This window comes from Drosophila hydei, unplaced genomic scaffold (genome assembly GCF_003285905.1).
Source record: "Drosophila hydei strain 15085-1641.00,03,60 unplaced genomic scaffold, DhydRS2 tig00008122-arrow-pilon, whole genome shotgun sequence".
NCBI lineage: Eukaryota > Metazoa > Arthropoda > Insecta > Diptera > Drosophilidae > Drosophila > Drosophila hydei.
Window position 1 is genome coordinate 6,237,492 of NW_022045833.1, and position 19,192 is coordinate 6,256,683.

A 19,192-nucleotide genomic window follows, 5' to 3' on the forward strand; every position below is an offset into this window, starting at 1 on the left:
AACTCTGTTAAGCAATAATAGCAGCATACCAGTCTAAGCACTTGTTATCGATACAACTATCGATTGTTTACAAAACTAGCGCCGCCATTCAATTAAAATACGCGTCGTTTGCTATTTAGTGCGCGCGAATTACGTTTGTTTTGTTGCATTTACTCGTACTTTTGTTTATTGTTTATTAAAGTGAAGTATATTAATTGCGCAATGGATTTCGATAATGCCAAGGAGAACATACAGCCCTTGGCAAGTGGTCGAAACGTGAGCCTTCTGCAGGCCTCGCTCTGTCAAGACGCTTCGCAGGAGCTAAGTGCGCAGCGCAAGCAGCTGGAGCTGGACATTAAGAACTACACTGGCGACGATCCACTGGAGCCCTGGTATGCGTACATATGCTGGATAGAGCAAAGCTATCCGGCGGGTGGCAGCAATTCGGGTTTGCAAAAGGTGATGCACAAATGCCTAACAAAATTCGAGGACGACGAGCGCTACAAGCAGGATCCGCGTCTGATTAAACTGTTTATTAAATATGTAAGTCCGAGACAGATATATACATAAAAACTCAGACTTACAGCTTTTATATTTTCACATAGATGGGTAATCAGGGCGATCAGATCGAGTGCTATCAACAGATGTATAACAGTGGCATTGGCACCATGCTATCCGATTTCTATATAGCCTGGGCATATAGCTACGATCTCAGTGGCAATATGCGTAAGGCAAATGAAATTTTTCGCTTGGGCGTTGAATGCCGCGCCCAACCACTGGAGGAGTTGAAGGAGGCGCAACAGCATTTTGGCTATACTGTGGCTCAGCGTATGCTCTACAGCGAGGGCGAAGAGACGACGGCTGTTACACAGGAGCTCAACGATCGACGACGCGCCTTGCGCTCGCTGCACGGCCAGAAACGTAAGAATACCATTACGGTGGGCAGCGTGCGCACAGGTGCCGCCATCAAAAGCAATATGCCAGGTGTATTCCAGGTTAGTTAACCGAGATGGCAAATTCTTTCAACTTCCCGCTTTCACACTAATTTTTGTTGGTATTTTCAGAGCTCTGCGCCCAGCACCAGTCGCGCCAGTCGCAATGCCCATCGTCAGCTGGAAGTGTTCAATGATGAGAATGTGGATGTGAATATGCCACCACCACCAGCTCCAGCCGCTGCTGAAGAAGAGGGCAAGACCAGTCTTCGTTCCATTATCGATGCAGCCCGTCATCAGGAGAATTTGAAGGAGCCGATTGCCTGGAGCAAGCCGCATAAGCATGGCAAAATCTTTGGCTCCGCGGCACAACATGAACCCGGCTTTGCCATACATGTGGATGAGAAGTCGCTGCCGCCCATTGTAGATCCCGATGGCAATCAGGTGAAAGCCTTCAAGCCTCCACCCAACTTTAGGGCGAAGAACGTAAAGCAAGATCCCTGGATAACGCCCGTAACCATTGAAGATGAGCCGGATAAAAATACGCTACCTTGCTATAACAAGTGCATGCTCTATCCGCGTCCCAATATGGAATTCTCGGTCGAAGAATATCGCGCCTATTGTTGGTTCAAGCGACGCGACAATCAGCATCCCTATGTGCTGCGCAATGCGTCCTGGTGGGCCAATGACTGTGCTCTAGGCGTGCGTCGCTATCCAAACTTTGCGAGTGTTTCGCAGCCCCAGCCACGCGACGAATTGGATGCCTATTATAAGCCGCCAAATGTGCCAGCTTTAGAACCGCTGCTAGCCAAGATCTACAACGATGTGGAGCAGCAGGAATATCAGCTGGAAGAACTGCTCGTAGCTAAGAGGCCACAGAAGGGGGTCACAAAACTTGGTGTCATGGATATGGAGGAGACGGTCTGTTTGCCAGGCGAACAAATGCCGCGACGCAAAAGCTTCTTTCCCAATACACAGCCGGGCACGAGTCACAAGTCGGTTATGCGTGTTTCATATGTTTTGGAGGAGGAGGAGGATGAGGACAAACAGGATGAGGGCCAGGAGGAGCAGCTCAAAGTCGCTGAGGCGTCTGCAATTAAAATATGGCAAGATGACGCACCAGCTGCACCAGCTGCAGCTACTCCCCGGCCAACTCCTGCCACATCGCGTGCTGCGGCTGTCGCATCTGTTTCACCTGACGATGATAAGTTGGTGATGCCACCGCCGCCCACGCTTAAAATCGAGATATATGAAGATGATGCCAACATGCCACCGCCACCGCCTGCAGCTGCACTTAAGCCAACAGCCAGCGCCTTCTTCGATGCAGATGAAACATGTTCGACGCAAATGTTTAACGTATTCATTAAATCGCAGGCGGTGAGCACGCCGAAGGCGTCACAGAAGCAGGCGCCAGCTCGTCAATTTGGCACTTTGCTCAAGGCTTCGTCGCCAGAGGCAACAGCAGCAGTTGCTACAGCAGCGCCGGCTGCACCACTGTTGCCCCCTAGCGATGAGCACGGCAGCGAGGCAGCTGCTCAGCCCGCTTCGCCTATGCTGCGCAAACAACTGTCAACCATATTGGAAACTTCAGAGCATGGCATGGGCGCAACCACAAAGTCCACACTGACCAGCACCGCTTCGACCACAGCCTCCACTTCGCCTAGCTTGCAGGCAACTAGCCACAAATCAGAGCAGGCGATGGAAAATACGCCCGGACCGACGCGTTTCCAGCGGCAAATGGTCAGCGAGTTGTCCGTAGTGGGCGAAGAGCCAACGATTGGCAGTGCGACTGTAGCCGCTGGAAACTTTCAACGTCTCGAGCTCTGGGAACCAAATGCACCAAGTGTGCCGATGCTGAAATCTTTGCGCTTCCAGGAGGATAAAACGGAAACGGTGACCAGGCCCTTGATGGCCTGCTTTCAGGAAGATAAAACCGAAACGTTGCCCAAGTTTCCATTGACTCAACCGGACACGGCGAATGCATCGAAGCTGCAGATGATACAGCAGCCAGTGCCGGAGATGCCAACGTCCTACGACGAGGATGATATTTGCGGACTGTTCTCCAAGACGCCACCCAAGTTGAAGACATTCGGCACACCACTTTATGCTGGCAACTCCAAACGTATTTGCAATCAGGAGACGCCTGAGGTCTTCGGCAAATCGATGAAGCAACTGGAGCTGCCCAAGAAGAATTCTTTTGAGGTCTTCGAAGATGATGGCTTTGCGTTGCCAGCCGTTAAAGCCAGTGTCGATAAGCTAGCCGAATCCTTTATGGCAGATCTGTCCTTTGTGCCGGAGACACAGTCGCAGGCGCCAGTGGAGGGCAAGAGTCAAGCAGGCATGCAGAAGAAATTTGAAATCTTTCTAGATGAGACTATGCCGCCGCCGCCACCGCCGCCCTCTGTAGCGCCGCCCATGATGAACTGCACGCTGCCCGAGACGCAGTCGGACACGATTGGCCCAGCACATTTGACGGCATCTTTTATGAAGGACTTGAGCAGTTGTCCCATGCCGCAGCCGCTGTCAACGAATGCTCCAAATTTTGATATATTCCTAGATGAATCTCTGCAAAATATGCCCCCATCTCCAGCCGCGCCGCCACAGGGCGTTGAAGCACTGGATAAGCTGGAGACTGTGGGACCAGCTCATCTGACCGCTTCCTTTATGAAGGATTGCACAGCGCTGGGCAACTGCCCATCGACGCCAGGCAACACATCCACAGCAGGTTCAAGCAAGCCAGAAAGGTCCAACTCACAGTCGGCCACATCGTCAGCTGGCAAGGATTACTTTGAACTGAATGCAGCTACCGAGATGTTTGCCAGCAACTTAAGCATGATCAAGAACTCCACGCTGTTGCCCAGCAAAGTGACAGCTGCGCCGTTACCAGCTGCAGCTGCCGCCTCCTCCTCTATATCCATACCAAACGTTGTTGTTCAGGAACCTCCGCTAAATGATGAGCGCAGCATCTACTACAAGACCACGCCGCTGACACCCAAGCTCTCGCAAAATGCCTGGCATGAGTCGGCCGCCAGTCCACGCTCGAAGAACTTCACACATCGCAAGCCCAGCATGGATGAATCTGTGCTAAATAGCACGCTGGCTAGCAAAAATGTGAATCCATTCAATGTGGATGTTATTAACTCGTTGCTGGACTCCATTGAGTTTTCGCTGTACATCGAAAAGCTGCCCAATTGCCAGCTTCAGGGCCATGTGAAGCGTCTCATGCCGCAGTCGACGCTGGAGGTGAACGGCGAACAGTTCGAGGTGCAAAAGATTATAGGCAAAGGAGCTTATGGCTGCATATACAGTGGCATTCACAGCAAGTCGGGCAAGAAGGTGGCATTCAAGCAGGAGCGTCCCACCAACTACTGGGAGTATTACATATGCCTCGAGGTGCATTCGCGATTGGAAAATGAGAAAATGGTATTTAGTAAATTCTCTAAAAATCCTCTATGCCCCTTACTAACTGAAGCTTTTCGATTACCTGTTTGCAGCTACCCGCCTATATGAACATCGATTACGCTCTGGTGGGCAATAATAGCAGCGTCTACATCTCGGAGTACTCAGATTACGGCTCTTTGATCAGCGTTTGCAACAAGTTCAAAAAACATACGAATAAAAATATGGATGAATATGTTGTAATGCATCTGTGCTGCCAGCTCTTGGATATAGTCGATCATCTGCATGCTATAGGCATTATACATGCGGATATCAAGGCGGATAACTTTCTGCTAATGCGACCGTAAGTAATTTAGTTCATAATACAAATTATGGCCACTGCATGTACCCAATAACAGGGTATCTTCTAGTCTGGCAGTATCCCTTAAAGTACTTGCTTGGCAAATAATCGAATTTCCTAATTTTAGCAACAATATAAGTTATTGCAATTGCCTTTTCACCACACACAGGGTATCTTCTAGTCAAGCAAACAATGTTAATCCATTTTACAATCACATAAGCACTTAAAGAATTCCGTTTTTTTAATTATTAATAAGCATGGAAGCTATGTCAACTCATTTTGATTAACTACAGGGTATCTTTTAGTCAAACAAGCTCCGTAAACAAATTTTTGCTTTCACATAAATCATCAAAGAATAATGACTAAAAGTTGTTATCAAAATTATTTCCAGTTTGTATATTGACTTACAGGGTATCTGCTAGTCACATAAACCGCTTTTAAAGATTTTATGCGTTACTTAAGTTGTTAAATATATTAGTTGTTCCATGCTAAGCTGTAATTTAAAGATTAACAGCTTTTAAGTTACTACAGGGTGTCTTCTAGTCAGTCACAGTCTACTAAAGCACTATTTTTTGCTTACAAATATGTCTTAAATATTAATTACCTGAAAAGATTATTTAAAATATTTTTTAAAATTTTTAAATACCCTGTACAACTTAATTCATCACTAATGCAATATACCCTGTAAATATTTGACATAAACACTTTTCCGCTTTCTGCTTTACAGTTTGAGCGCTGATGCAAACGAGCTGAGTGTGCAATTGATAGACTTTGGTGTGGCGATTGACACGAAACTCTTCGCGCCGAACCAGACGTTCGACTACGTTCACAACGAGGAGGCCTTCAAGTGCATTGAGATGCGAACGCAGCGCCGTTGGACATATCAATTGGATTTATTCGGCTTGGTCGGCGTGATACATGTGCTGTTATTTGGCCGTTATATGGAGGTAACACAGAGACAGCCGAGTGGCATTTGGATGCCAAAGACGGCATTGCCACGTTATTTCAATCGTCAGACCTGGGAGTCCATATTCCGTACGCTGCTCAATGTGCGCGATTGTCGCAGCATGCCCAATTTACAGCAGCTGCGTACCATGCTTAAGTCGGAGCTGGCCGAAAAGGAGAAATTTGTTGAGGCGGCCATAACTAAGTTCAATTTGATCATGGAAAGACAGGGATAGAAATGTTTAACTAATTGTCTATAATCTTATATATAAAATATATTTTAAATTTTAGTTATTAAATTTAACTTAATTTATATCTTCTGTCAATTCACTTCGTTCAACCGTTAAGAGCGAGCTTGGCGTTGCCACATTGTTTACAAATTATAATTATGGCAATTTTTTGAAAAGCTTTGGTATTTTAAAGTAGTATTTTTTTTTATTACCAACAATATAAATTCTAAGCAATGTGTTTATGTTATCTAAGATTAAATATTTAATATGTATGTTTATTTGCTCAACGCATATCCATTTTACCAACAATTACATGATCCTTTTAAACAACCACAATTGTACGCTTTTGTGCCGTTAGAATCGCGGTTGCTTTTTACAATTTTGCGCGTATAAACAAAATAATTTCGACCCAATTAAGCGGTTTTACGTACATTTTACAATGCGGCAGCGAGCATTAACTGAAGCGTAGCAATAACAGTCAAGTCCTAGCCACTCCCCTTTCTGGCTGACCACCCACTCAATTCGAGTGCAATGCAATTTTTGGTTGAATCAAATAATTTGGGTTATAGCATTTGGTATTTTGCGAATGTGGCGCCATTTGCATTTTACAGGCATTTTGTCGTTACGAGTATATACATACATGCATGCATATATACATATGTATATATGGCAGATAACGTTTCCGGCAATGTCATCGCAATTGGCCCTGCGGTCTCGTGTGCGTGCATATGCACAGCATATAAATCAAAGTCAAAACAGCTAGACATGATTCACAAATGATCAAAACAGACGAGCCAACGGCTTGTTCCCTTTGCCCCTGCCAAACATTGCCATATGAAAGTCTTATAAATCAACTACTGTGCGTGTGTGTGTGTGTGAGTGTGTGCGTTGTGTTTGCACGGCGGCGGCTGCTGCTGTTAGCCCTGGCCGGAACCATTGCATGCGGTTGACTGTTTTTGACTGCAAGCTGCTAAGTTGGCACAAAATGTTTGTGTGTGTGTTTTGGCTCCCTTCGCATTCGCACTGTGCGCAGTTTGTCAAAAATTTTGATTAGCCAAACCCAAAAATAAAAAAGCATTCGTTGAGGCAGTTATGTATACGACTCTTGTATGATTGGAAAAATACATCTTATATTGTATGCTTGCTAACTGGCTGAACTAGTTCTCGTTTGAATTTTGCGAACATGCACTGCGTTTGCACCAGTTCGTAGCGGCATTTGATCTACAGTACATGTATAAGTACATGTATAAGTACCAGGGTTGATAATTTAACCGTTTCGCATTTCAGCGTTTGTATAAGTACCAGGACAGCCAACAATTTTATGTGCGATTATATATGTAAATACCAATCCATTAACATTGCTTATGTACAAGGGCGACCAATTAGCTAGAAATTGAATTTTATCTACACATAGCATGTGCACGCATACAGTTGCCTGCGACCTAGCTGTTGCCTATGTACCAGGGCTACCAAATAACTTTCATTTAAACGGCTCACCTCCAATTCCTAAGTTTGATCTACTTTCTACATAAGTACTTAAACATTAGCACTAGGGCTACAAACTTAGTTTTACTTTTCGTTAAGCCAAGCAGCCCTGATAATAGAATAAGCCAATGAAATATGGCAGAAGAATTTAGTTTATATGTATATATAAATATATAATACTTTTATTTTTTTTTGGCAAATTTAAAGCAGCTGCTGCTCTAAGTCCGCCTAGGAGTTTTATTTACCAAGCAATTGTTGTGGTTTTATTTGAGAGGCCAGGCATACACACAGACACCAATGCAGTGCTTGGGTCTCACATGGACATACATGATTTATGCAAATTGAAAATGACCTTAGACCCTGACACATACACACACACACACACAGACACGCTGGCATGAACACTGTCCATTTACCATGTCATGCATGTTGTACATGCACACAGATACACACATATGTATATGTGTGTATGTGTGCATTTTTGGGGCTCCTGTTGACTTGATTGTGGCAGCTGCTTGCCGCTTAGCTGCTGTTTGGACCACATGCACAGCTTCCATAACCATTTACAGTTGCTGCACAGCTTAGCAGCAAAACCCAAAAGGATAACGAAGGGAGTTGGGCAGCTCTTACACACACACATACATAGACTCTCTCTCTCTCGATATACATATATAAATATATTTGTATGTATGTACGTATGTCTGCATGGGCTGCCATCATGCATTTTGCATCATCAAGTATTTTTGTGCCATTATTTCATGAAATTCACATTTATTTTGCAGCTGCTCTGCCCAAAAAAGCGCGCGTCCTTTTGGCCAGCAACAATACCAGAAAAAAATAAAAAAGAAGAAGATATTGGCCATGTGTATTTTTAGCCAGTTCAATGTTTTGTTATAAGGATTTTGCAAAAAGAGAAATACGAAGAGATTAGCAAAAAGCAAAGGCTTAAATAGATGCTGAATATAGATGGATATATATTTGTATATATGTGTATATTAGAAAAGTTGAAGGATTTTGGAAAAGTTTATATATAATAAAAATAGCAAAAAATGTTTATTAAATATATTTGAATTTAGGCAAACGACGAGCTTCAATACGGTCAGCAACGAGAGAAACTGCTTCAGTTCTGTGTATATTATTATATTGGATTAGATTATATATGTTTTAGATTTGATAAATATTATGAAAATCTTATAATAAATCAAGTTCTTAAATCGAATCATAGTGATATTGACAAAATAGATTTTATAACCAGTTATTAACCTCATCATGATCAGCCAACAATAATTATCATAATGCACGTTTCTTTAATAATGATCATTAGCTTAAGAATCATTATTATAATAAAGAGAAAAACCATTTCTTAAATTATAAACATTTTGACATTTATTGCAATTCCACTTAAAATAATTAATATTTTCACTGATTAAGCAATTAGCAGCACTTACCAGAAGAAGAAGAAGAAGAGGAGCACTGCACGGGACGTCCGATCGGGGAGAGCTCAGCTAAGCGACTGAAGAGGCGCTGCAGCAACTCGCGGCTCGGGCGCAACTCTCCCACACTCAACGTCGATCTCAGCTCTAACTGAGCCTGAGTTAAGTTGGTTTTTGGACTCGCTCATTGAGTGACAAATGTGAGTATTTTGTGGGGTTTTTACGAATTTATCTAAAATATTAAAACAAAATATAATATTCTTAATATAATAAATAATAAAAAAATACTGCTATAGTATTGTTTCTCATCAATATAAATATAATGCAAATAAATGAGAAACAAGAAATAGATAGAAAATAATATAAAAATTACAATATATAAAAATATTTATAAAATACATAAATATTTATTTATAATGCCAAAAAAAAAATAAATAATATATATTTATATTAATAAAAAGAACTGAAAATCTATAAAAGTATGCAAATTTATAAATAGAAAGAATTATTGAAATATATAAAAAATATAAATATATAAACTTTAAGTAATATAAAAAAATATATTTTTAATAACAGTAATTATAATTATTTTGTTTTATGTATATATATATGGGCTTTTCGTCAAATTAATATAAAATATACTTTTTATTCTAATTAGCCAATAAAATTGATGATTCAATTCAATTGTCTTTAGTTAATTTAATAGCTTTTTTTTAGTTTTTAAATGATTTCTATTTTTACACCGTTTTATACACTTACATACTTTAGTTCAATGAATAAAATAGAATTTTTTATGATTTCACTGAGCAGCTTATTGACAGTTTATATAATATGGCTAATTATATTATTTAATTTGTGCGGCAATTGTTTTCTTAAGATATTTATGTATATATATAACTAGTATTAATATAGATATATTACTTTTTTGATTTACATTATAGATTTCACAAATTTCCCTTAAATATGTATTTTTAAATTATTATTATCATGTAAAAAATACCCAAAATATACTCAAAATAAAACAATGGAAAGCAATATTTAATGTATATATTTAAAAGCAAATATCCCCATTGTTATAATTTGTTATCCGCCTAAAGTCAAAATATTCCAATTTCGAATATACAAAAAAAAAATGCTCTGATTCATACTCCATATAGAAGTAAAACTAAAGCTTTAGTAATACCTTTCAGGGAAATTTTTATGACATCCCAGTAAATATAATAGAATTTCCACATTTTTATAGAATCACTTTCGATCTTATGTAAAAAAAATTGAATAACAAACAGAAACACGAAAAAGATGCTAACCAAATAATCATTTATAATCATTATATTATATATAATCAATATCATGCAACATTATATCAGAGCGTTATGCACTTGCTACAACTTCAGAAATCGTCAGCTCTATAGAGCTGCAATGAACCAATGGAATTTACAATTAAATAACGCGCGGTTATCGTTCGCTTAATCAGAGAGATGATAAAATATGAATGTATATATATATGTGTATATATAGTGTATATGTGTGTGTGTATAGGAACAGTAGAGCAGAGAGTTAAGCACGTCTAATTGCGGTAATAAATGCATAGTGATGTCTGGCCTGGTCTGGTCTGCTCTGCTCGGGTCTGTGTCAATAGTATATTCAAGTCGGAGCTCACCAAATAATGCTCAGACGTATTTCAGTTATTGACACGCGCAGACGCCTCGACTCGGCTGTGTTTGCGAACGGGTAGTTAGCGTTTTATGTGCCCAATTTTAAAACTATTAAATATTATAATAATAAAGCCTTCGAGATAAGTGATCTTTTAATATTCGTTCTCAATGGGCGCTGAAATTGAAAATACAGGTGAATATTCTGAAGTGCAAAAAGGATTAACGAGCTGAAGTGGCATAATAAAATGACATACTGTGAAATATATATTTATTTAAAATCTAATTGAATTTTTATAAATGTTGTGAAGCACGAAAATATTTTTTATTTGTGTGAGAAAAGAAAGCAACGAGAGAAAGTTTATTGAAAAAAGTAGTTAAAATTACACTAAGCTACAAAGTTCTTGTTGTTTACAAACATAATATGTTACTACGCTATAAAATTGTTGTTGTTTAGAAACATATAATAACACTATGCTACAAAGTTGTTGTTGTTGTTTACTAGACATACACAAAGTCCAGATAATTTTTGTCTGAGTTGCCAAGCTAAAGACTTTAAATTTGAAATATATATATATAGTATATAGTATACATATAAAGTATATTCATTTATAACTTTCTTTGATAATGTTTTCTGCAATTTCTTGGCACTTCCAATGTGGCTAAACGGGAATTACCATAAGATCTTTCAGCTATGGCGCCTATTTTAATAGGCCAGTGACTTGCTATATAACACTTAGCAAGGCTATAGAGATAACTCGATTGAGGCCTTGATTAATCGATTAGAGTTTTACAGCTATGCCCTAAATGATATGATTAGTGATTTACGGTGGCTTTTGTTCACAGACTATTGAACTAGGGGCATAGCCACTTGAGACTGCCTACAGCTTTAGAGTTAGGATCAGCAAGTTTTACAGTTATAACATTTTTGATCTGAGCTTATAGATTCACCCCATGGGAGTGTAGCAAGCAGAGAATCGTACAATTACTTAAAATTTATATATTTTTCAACTGTGAGCGAGCAACGTCTGTTACATGAGTCACTTTAACTTCCGCTAATCTTAAAACATTTTCAAAGATCGTTTGAAAACAAAACCCATTCAAATAAGCTTTACAGATATTGCACGTTAGACTAATTAAATGAAATGTTTGACGCTTGTGAATGATAAGTTTTAATTAAAACATTGAGTAACAAGTACGGCTAGACGAGGGAATACCCTTGCTAAGCTGAGATAAGTGTTATAGAGATTGAAGGAGAGGAGGAGGCAGTAGAGATAGATGGAGAGAATTATTGGAGAGATAGTGGGAAGGAAAGTAAGAGGTGGAGTCTGAGAGAGAAAGATGAAGACATGCACAGAGAGATAGAGAGAGGGAGCGAGGAAGAGAGAGAGATGGAGACAGAGAAATAATACGGCAAAAAGAGAGAAACGGAGATTCGAATGGAATGAAATAGAATGCGAGAGAGAATGATAAAGAGAGATTGAAGAGAGAGAGATAGAGAGAGAGAGAGAGAGAGAGAGAGAGAGAGAGAGAGAGAATAACAGAGGAGAGAGAGTGGGAGAGAGAGAGAGAATAACAGAGGAGAGAGAGTGAGAGAGAGAGAGAGAGGGGGAGAAAAATAATGAAAGAATAAAGGAGGAGAGAGAGAGAGAGAGGAATAATGAGAGGGAGAGAAAGAGAGTGTAAAAGTGAAAATTGAAGAGAGAGAAAGACACAGAGAAAATTGGAATGAGAGAGAAAGTGCAAGACTGAGAATGAGAGGGAGAAAGAGAAAGAGAGAGTGGGAGAATGAAAGAATGAATGAGAGAGAGCGACAAAGGGAGGCAAGGAGATAGAGAGAATGACAGACAGAGAATGTTAAATGGAGAATGAGAGAGGGAGAGAAATTAAGAAAGCAGAGAGAGAGAAGTTAGATATAGAAAAGAGAGTAAAGTTACAATCATTAAAGGAGAGGCATAGCCAAAGCAACAGAGATGACAGATGAGTAGACTGAGACAGCAAAACAAAAAAAAATATAAAAATTATGGACAATATTTAAAAATAATATTTACGTCTATTTAATGTCGTATACAAATTGTTTTTTTTTTTTCATTCTAAGCTTAAGCGAAATTTCGAATAAATTCTTATTATTATAACAGGTTTATTATTAAATATGAAAAATGATGACTTAACAAATTTGTAAGCCCTTTGAAGTACTCTATTATTGTCGCCAATAAACTTACCTCAATGTAATTAGTTGCTTTAACCCACATCCGTTTCGTTTATTAATAGACGTCACAAATTTTTAGCTGTAAAGAATTCTTGTTCTCACGATTAGATTGAAAACAAGTTTTTAATCAATTAAAAACACATTTTTAGTTATATTGCCGCCACTAAAGTTCTTACATTTTTGAGTTCCATTGAACTTATCGAATTTGTTTTGCGATCCACCGGAATGAAAACGGCCTGAATGACCGATAAACTGGTCGAACTGGCCTCGATCGCAACTAACAAAAATTAGACTGAATAACACATAGCAAGTGTGTATATAACTGTTTTTAATATATGCCAGCGTCAGCGACATTCGATGCATAAAATATTGTAATATAGAAACAAAATTTGTGCTGGGATGAGCTCGACTGAGCAATGCCCTGTAGAAGGTAGTCAGGGCAGTGAAATGAGGTGAAATTTAATTGAAATTTGTAGGAAATTCGTAGAAATTATTATGCCTTACAAACGTTGTGCGTTCAATGCACTGCATATACCCTGTAATATTAATAAATAAAGTTTACTTAACACGTTCAAACATTTTGGCTTGAGGAAGATATAAAAAAAGCTGTGTATATTGACTAACTTGCTTATTTTACAGGGTATATATGATGTGATATGTGACATATGAAAACATATATACCCTGTAAAATATGCAAGTTAGTCAAGTTAGTAGCATTGCATAGTATAGAATGATCATCAACATTGGCAAATTTAGACTTGATTCCTACCATGTAGCTCATATCAATTATTAGCATGAATATATATACCCTGTAAATTAGAGATATGTGCTGAAATTTCAATAATTTACAGGGTATATATATGCTCATACCAAAAAGAGATAAAGTATTAAGAGTCTAGTCTATATATATCTAAGAATGGGTTCGTTTACCCAAAGACCCATAACTTTTACAGGGTATATCGTGTATATATCATATATAATCATATAAAAAAAGCATGTTCTCTACTGCCTTGATGGGTAGTTAGTATTTTCATTATATAAGTTAATCTTCCCAATTTCCTTTCCTTGCCTCATCTGCTACTCCAAGGCCCCTGTCTTGGCATACGTCATTTGCAGGCTTTGCTGCTCTTCTTGGGCATCATGGTGAACTATATAGCACGACTCAATGTCAGCGTCTCTGTTGTGGCGATGACAAATGCCGAGACCTCCAATCCCGATTTTCCGGTAAGCTCAACGCTAGACAAAGTCTCTGATAACTGCTTTAACTCACGCTCCGCTTGCAGGAATACGATTGGACGGAGGCACAGAAATCGTACATACTCTCTAGCTTCTATTGGGGCTACCTCGTTACACAATTTCCATCCGGATTTCTGGTGCGTCGCTATGGCGCTAAGCTGGTGCTGTTCATACCCACCTTAGCGACGGCCGTGCTGAGCTGTCTAACCCCGTACTGCATTAGCTGGGGCGGCTGGGTGGCGTTCAGTGTGCTACGCCTTACAATTGGACTCTTTCAGGGTCCAATCTTTCCCTGCATTCACGAACATCTGGCCAAATGGTCGCCGCCCAAGGATCGCAATCGTCTGGGTGCCTTTGCCTACTCTGGCGCCGATTGTGGCTCCGTTATGGCCATGGGTATTAGTGGCCTGATAGCCGATAGCTCTATGGGCTGGCCGGGCATATCGTACGTTTCGGGGGGACTTTGTGGCATTTGGAGCATCCTTTGGCTATTGCTAGCTGCGGATAATGCGCCCAGCTCGCGTCTGATTGGCGGGGATGAGCGTGATTACATAGAGCGCTCGATGCGACGCAACGATGGCTTCCATGACCAAAAGATTGCGATACCATGGCGTGCGATTTGGACCTCGGCGCCGTTTTATGCCTTGCTCGTTGTGCGCAGCGCCCAGGGCTGGGCGAACTCAACGATGCAGCTGCAAACGCCGGCATACATGCACGGAGTCCTCGGAATGGACATCAAGAGCAATTCCTTATATTCGGCTCTGCCTTTTCTGGCCATGTGGTGTATGTCGTACGTGTATTTGGTAATAGCCGATGTGATTATGTCCAGGCAGTGGCTGTCGCTGACCACGCTACGCAAGTCCATCAATACGATATCGTACTGGGGTCCGGCAGCGGCGCTGATTGGCATCGGCTTCCTCGACAAGAGCCAAACGGGCTTGGCCATTGCTCTGATGACAATTAATGCCGGCCTTAATGCGGGCTCCGGCATTGGCAGCATTTTAACCATTATCGACATGTCGCCCAATCATTCCGGCGTACTAATGGCCATCGTCAACAGCATCGGCAACATCTTTCCGCTGCTGACGCCGCTGCTGGTGGCCGTCATTGTTACCGAGCCGGTAAGTTTGAGCCCAAGCTGGCGCTGAGTAATATTATAAGTGCCTTGAAAAGGGGTCGATTCCGTAGGTGTAAGCTTATGTAACAGGTGCGAGAAATTTTAGCTGTGTCTATAGACCTTTGTCTGCCCTTCGGTTAGTCCGATTGTCTTTCCATCTGCCTTAGTGTCTATGCATGAAGCTAGATTTGTGGCAAAGTTTTGGCAGGTGTAAAAATTGTGCTTTGTCTGCTTATTCAGCTTTGCTTCCACCTCAATTTCTGACTCTATCTTACAGCTATCCGTTTATCCGCCTACTCGACAGTCTTTTCGCCTTTCTATTCATTCATTTATCCATAAGTTCACGCATGTTCATTTGAGCCTATCCAGCTTTATCCTTATCTATCTGCGTGTTCATCATTCTCTTCCTTATTTACATTCATATTTGTACTGCTTATCCGCTTTTTTATCCGCTCATATATTCAACTGCCTTACCTTAACATATCTGTCTATTAGCTTTTCGTTCGTCTCTTTCAGCCGTCTATACGACTGTCTATACATCTATATAGTTGGGCGTCTTATCATATGTCTGTTTATTCCCCTGTCTATATTTATCTATATAGTATACCCATCACCATGAATGGCTTATCCGTCTGCTTATCCATTCTACCTTTTCGTCTGTCTAGCTCTCTCCCTCTCTGTCTGGTTATTTGTTTTGCTTATCCATGTGTCTTTAATATAGCTAAAGCCCTTGAAAATTGATACTAAGAACTTACTTTTTAAGCAAAATGTAGAATGGAGCCTAGCAGCAAAGCCTATACCAACAAAGAAAAGATAATAGAAATAGAATTAACAGAGTTCAACTTAATTTACAGAGTATCTACAAGTCATATACTCTCAGTTAAAGCACACTTGTGCATAGTGGAAAAGAAAACAGTTTGAAACGTATTTCAGGATGTTTTCTAGTCGATTAGCTCGCACTTAATTTACTCGCAATTGTTTTTGATAATATCTCTACGCCTTATCTATTTCGCAGAGCTCGCGCAGTCAATGGCAAATTGTGTTCGCATTAACGGCCATTGTGTTCTTCATTGGCAACCTGGTGTACATAATTTTGGGTACGACCGACCAGCAGCCGTGGGATGCGGTCGACTATCTCAAGCCGCGCGATGCCGAGCAGCAGCCGGATCAGCATCAACTCGAAGCGAGGAAGGCTAAAGTGAAAAGCGAAAAGGAAATCTAGGCAAATAGATGTAAGGCCAGATTAGCTGTGAACTGTAAAATAAGTAGAAATTAAGCAACAAATTGAATTAATATGCTGCGTGCCACGCGGCGTATACGCAATACAAATAAACAAATATTACGTATACGCAGTGCATGGACGTTCAACTAGCATTATTCAGTCCTGGCTGGGCTGGAATGAAATGTGGTTAAGCATTGATTGTACTGAGCTCTGAGCCGGACAACTGCGTTGATTTTTAATTAAAAATTCTTAAAACGTTTTTGCGCGTATTTTAATTTCTTGTTTGCCTCGCGCATCTTTTGCTGCGGCTGGTGCTGCTACTGCTGCTGCTTCTGCTTGAGCCGCCGCAAAATGTAATAGAAAATTCTTGTTACTATTTCTGCTTTGAAATGAATTCATTTTCTATTTTTGGTGCTTTTGGGCCACGCATTTGCATGGCCAGCGGCCGAGGCCGTAGACGACTTTCAGTCACTCAATGCCAAAAATAATAAAACAAGAAAAAAACCCAAATGCAAGAAATTCTCAAAAAAAAAGAAGCAAAATAGAAAGCAAAACGAAACTTTGCACACAAATCAGAAAAATGGACACTTGGCGGAATTTATGCACGAACGCGTGCGCACAGTACGCTCTCGTCCGGGAATTGTTTGCCAGCAGCGGCAGCAGTAGCAGCAGCCAGTGGACATAGCCAACAGCAGCCGTCGCCGCCGCCGCCGCCCAACAGCCATAGCCACAGTCAGATCCCAGTGGCAAGTATGGCAAGTATGGCAAGTGGCATGTGGCATGTGGCATGCGGCATTATTTTTTTTGGCTACTTCTTTTTTAGCCTCCTCCAGCCGCGCCCCAGAAAACAAGCTGAAAACCGAAACGAAACCAAAACGAACATGTTTTTCAATTAAAATCGTTGAGCAGCGCACAAAAATTCATTTGAATTGCCCACAGCGGATAGCGGCCAAAGACAAGTCATAAATGACCACTCTCATACACACACACACACAACAAAAACACATACATAGAGGCGCACTAGTTAGATAGGCTGATCAGGTGTCGCTTGCAGAGAGACAGAGAGAGAGGGAGAGAGGAAAAACGAGTTTTCTTAATTTAGAAAATACTATAAATTCATTAGCTATGAAATCAATGCCAATTTAATTCACATCGTTTCGTACTTTTTTATTGCTACTTTGCTAGTTTTTATTTAATTAATAAATTAATTTTTAGTTTAATTTTTTGTGCCAGATATTTTCCATAAGTTAAACTGGGAGCCATAAAATTAATAATAAAACTTTCTATAAATATACTTTATTTGTATACCTTCGCAATAATATTCAAGACCATCTAAAATTGTTGTTGAAAATGTTCAACAAAAAAGGTTTATTAAGCCCAAATTCCACATTTATTATCCCATTATATATTATATTATATTATATTATATATTAGCCCATAAATTCATATATTCCATTACATATAACATAAAATTTCATTCATATCATATCATATATATCTTATCATATTTTATTTGCCACATTCCATAATTCTAAATTCTATAATATATATTCCAACTCTTAATTCCAAGTTCCATCTTCTATACTTCATATTTGCTTTATTTAGGTTTCGGATTCAATGATTCATGGCCTGAATTTCATATCATTCAATATCACATTTCATATACTTTGTTCCACATTCCACATTTCTTTTGGCATATTTCTAACTACATAATCTACGACATATTATAAATTCATATTTTATGTTTAATATTCAATGTTACACATTTCATATTCCAAATTCCATATTTCATATTCCTTCCATATTAAATACTCGATATTCCACATTCCACATTCCATATTCCATATTCCATATTCCATATTCCATATTCCATATTCCATATTCCATATTCCATATTCCATATTCCATATTCCATATTCTATATTCCATATTCCATATTCCATATTCCATATTCCATATTCCATATTCCATATTCCATATTCCATATTCCATATTCCATATTCCATATTCCATATTCCATAATCCATATTCCCAATTCCATATTCCATATTCCATATTCCATATTCCATATTTTGCTAGGCTAATATTAGTTCACATTTTCTATACTAGACTTCATTCCATTCCATTCCATTTTCCACATTCCCAATATTCTACATCCTCAGTGTTCTCTGAACATACAAGAAATACTTTAAAATACTTAAAAAACGTATTAAATACCAAATGTTGTAGCCTTAATTGAAGAAGATATCAGGGACAATCTTAATTAAATGTGTTGAAGCCAAAATGCTTTGACTCCGTAAGTACGCATCAAAGTCGCATGGACATTGGCTAGCCACAGCATATCGAATGAATTTAGATAGCTATGGACATACTTTGGTAAATAGTTATTGGCAAATAATTGTGAATATATTTCATGTTTGTCTATCGAATGCATTCGATTGATATTCCAAATGAGTTGGAATTCGCAATAATGAGATGACCACAAGAGCTGCAATTCCAATGGACTGTGGCTGCCAAATTGTTAGTTGGTTACCATCATAACTACACACACACACACACACACACACCCACACACACGGATAGACTATATTGGTTTATATAGTAATTCGATATAGTCGTAGCAATTGTGAGTGTTCGCACTTAGCTCGCATTTAAGTTAATATTAGAAAGTGAGATATGCATTTGTGCTGGGCGTCAATTTGCAAATTATAATTGAGGCAACATCAGCAGCTGCTGCAGCAACAGCAGCAGCAGCAGCAGCAACAACAATCTACGACAACAGCTCGAAAGATGCTTTTATTGTCTTGCCCAAGGGTCAGAGTGAATGGCAGAGAGTCTGTCAGAATATGTGCTTAGAGATGGTCGCGTGACACGATGCAACTTATCAGATGAGGTATATATTTGATAAGTAAGCTATAGACAACTGATCTCAACTTTACTTATTGACTACGAAGCGAAATGTTTGACCTAAGATTTGAGCACTTTGAATTTACCTCAGCTAAAAAGTTTATAC

At 39.7% G+C, this 19,192-nt stretch overlaps 2 protein-coding genes across 2 annotated transcripts; both read left to right on the forward strand.

Annotated features, from left to right (window-relative positions):
* The first annotated feature begins 91 nt into the window (after positions 1 to 91).
* On the forward strand, positions 92 to 6,151 carry LOC111600886. The gene is made up of 5 exons (XM_030225072.1): positions 92 to 522; positions 585 to 974; positions 1,044 to 4,334; positions 4,406 to 4,653; positions 5,378 to 6,151. The coding sequence occupies exons 1-5, from the start codon at positions 202 to 204 to the stop codon at positions 5,829 to 5,831; spliced, it is 4,704 nt and encodes a 1,567-aa protein (XP_030080932.1). The 5' UTR covers positions 92 to 201; the 3' UTR covers positions 5,832 to 6,151.
* Positions 6,152 to 10,409: 4,258 nt separating this feature from the next.
* LOC111600891 (putative inorganic phosphate cotransporter) lies at positions 10,410 to 16,420 on the forward strand. The gene is made up of 4 exons (XM_023317230.2): positions 10,410 to 10,591; positions 13,692 to 13,828; positions 13,888 to 14,961; positions 15,973 to 16,420. Exons 1-4 carry the CDS (start codon positions 10,567 to 10,569, stop codon positions 16,177 to 16,179), a joined length of 1,443 nt encoding a protein of 480 aa, XP_023172998.1. The 5' UTR covers positions 10,410 to 10,566; the 3' UTR covers positions 16,180 to 16,420.
* The last annotated feature ends 2,772 nt before the right edge of the window (positions 16,421 to 19,192 follow it).

Coding starts and splice junctions, on each gene's coding strand:
- LOC111600886 (XM_030225072.1), top strand. CDS start 202: ATGGATTTCGATAATGCCAAGGAGAACATACAGCCCTTGGCAAGTGGT. Junction 4,335..4,405: donor GATTGGAAAATGAGAAAATG/GTATTTAGTAAA, acceptor ACCTGTTTGCAG/CTACCCGCCTATATGAACAT. Junction 4,654..5,377: donor AACTTTCTGCTAATGCGACC/GTAAGTAATTTA, acceptor TCTGCTTTACAG/TTTGAGCGCTGATGCAAACG.
- LOC111600891 (XM_023317230.2), top strand. CDS start 10,567: ATGGGCGCTGAAATTGAAAATACAG. Junction 13,829..13,887: donor CCTCCAATCCCGATTTTCCG/GTAAGCTCAACG, acceptor CTCCGCTTGCAG/GAATACGATTGGACGGAGGC. Junction 14,962..15,972: donor CCGTCATTGTTACCGAGCCG/GTAAGTTTGAGC, acceptor TCTATTTCGCAG/AGCTCGCGCAGTCAATGGCA.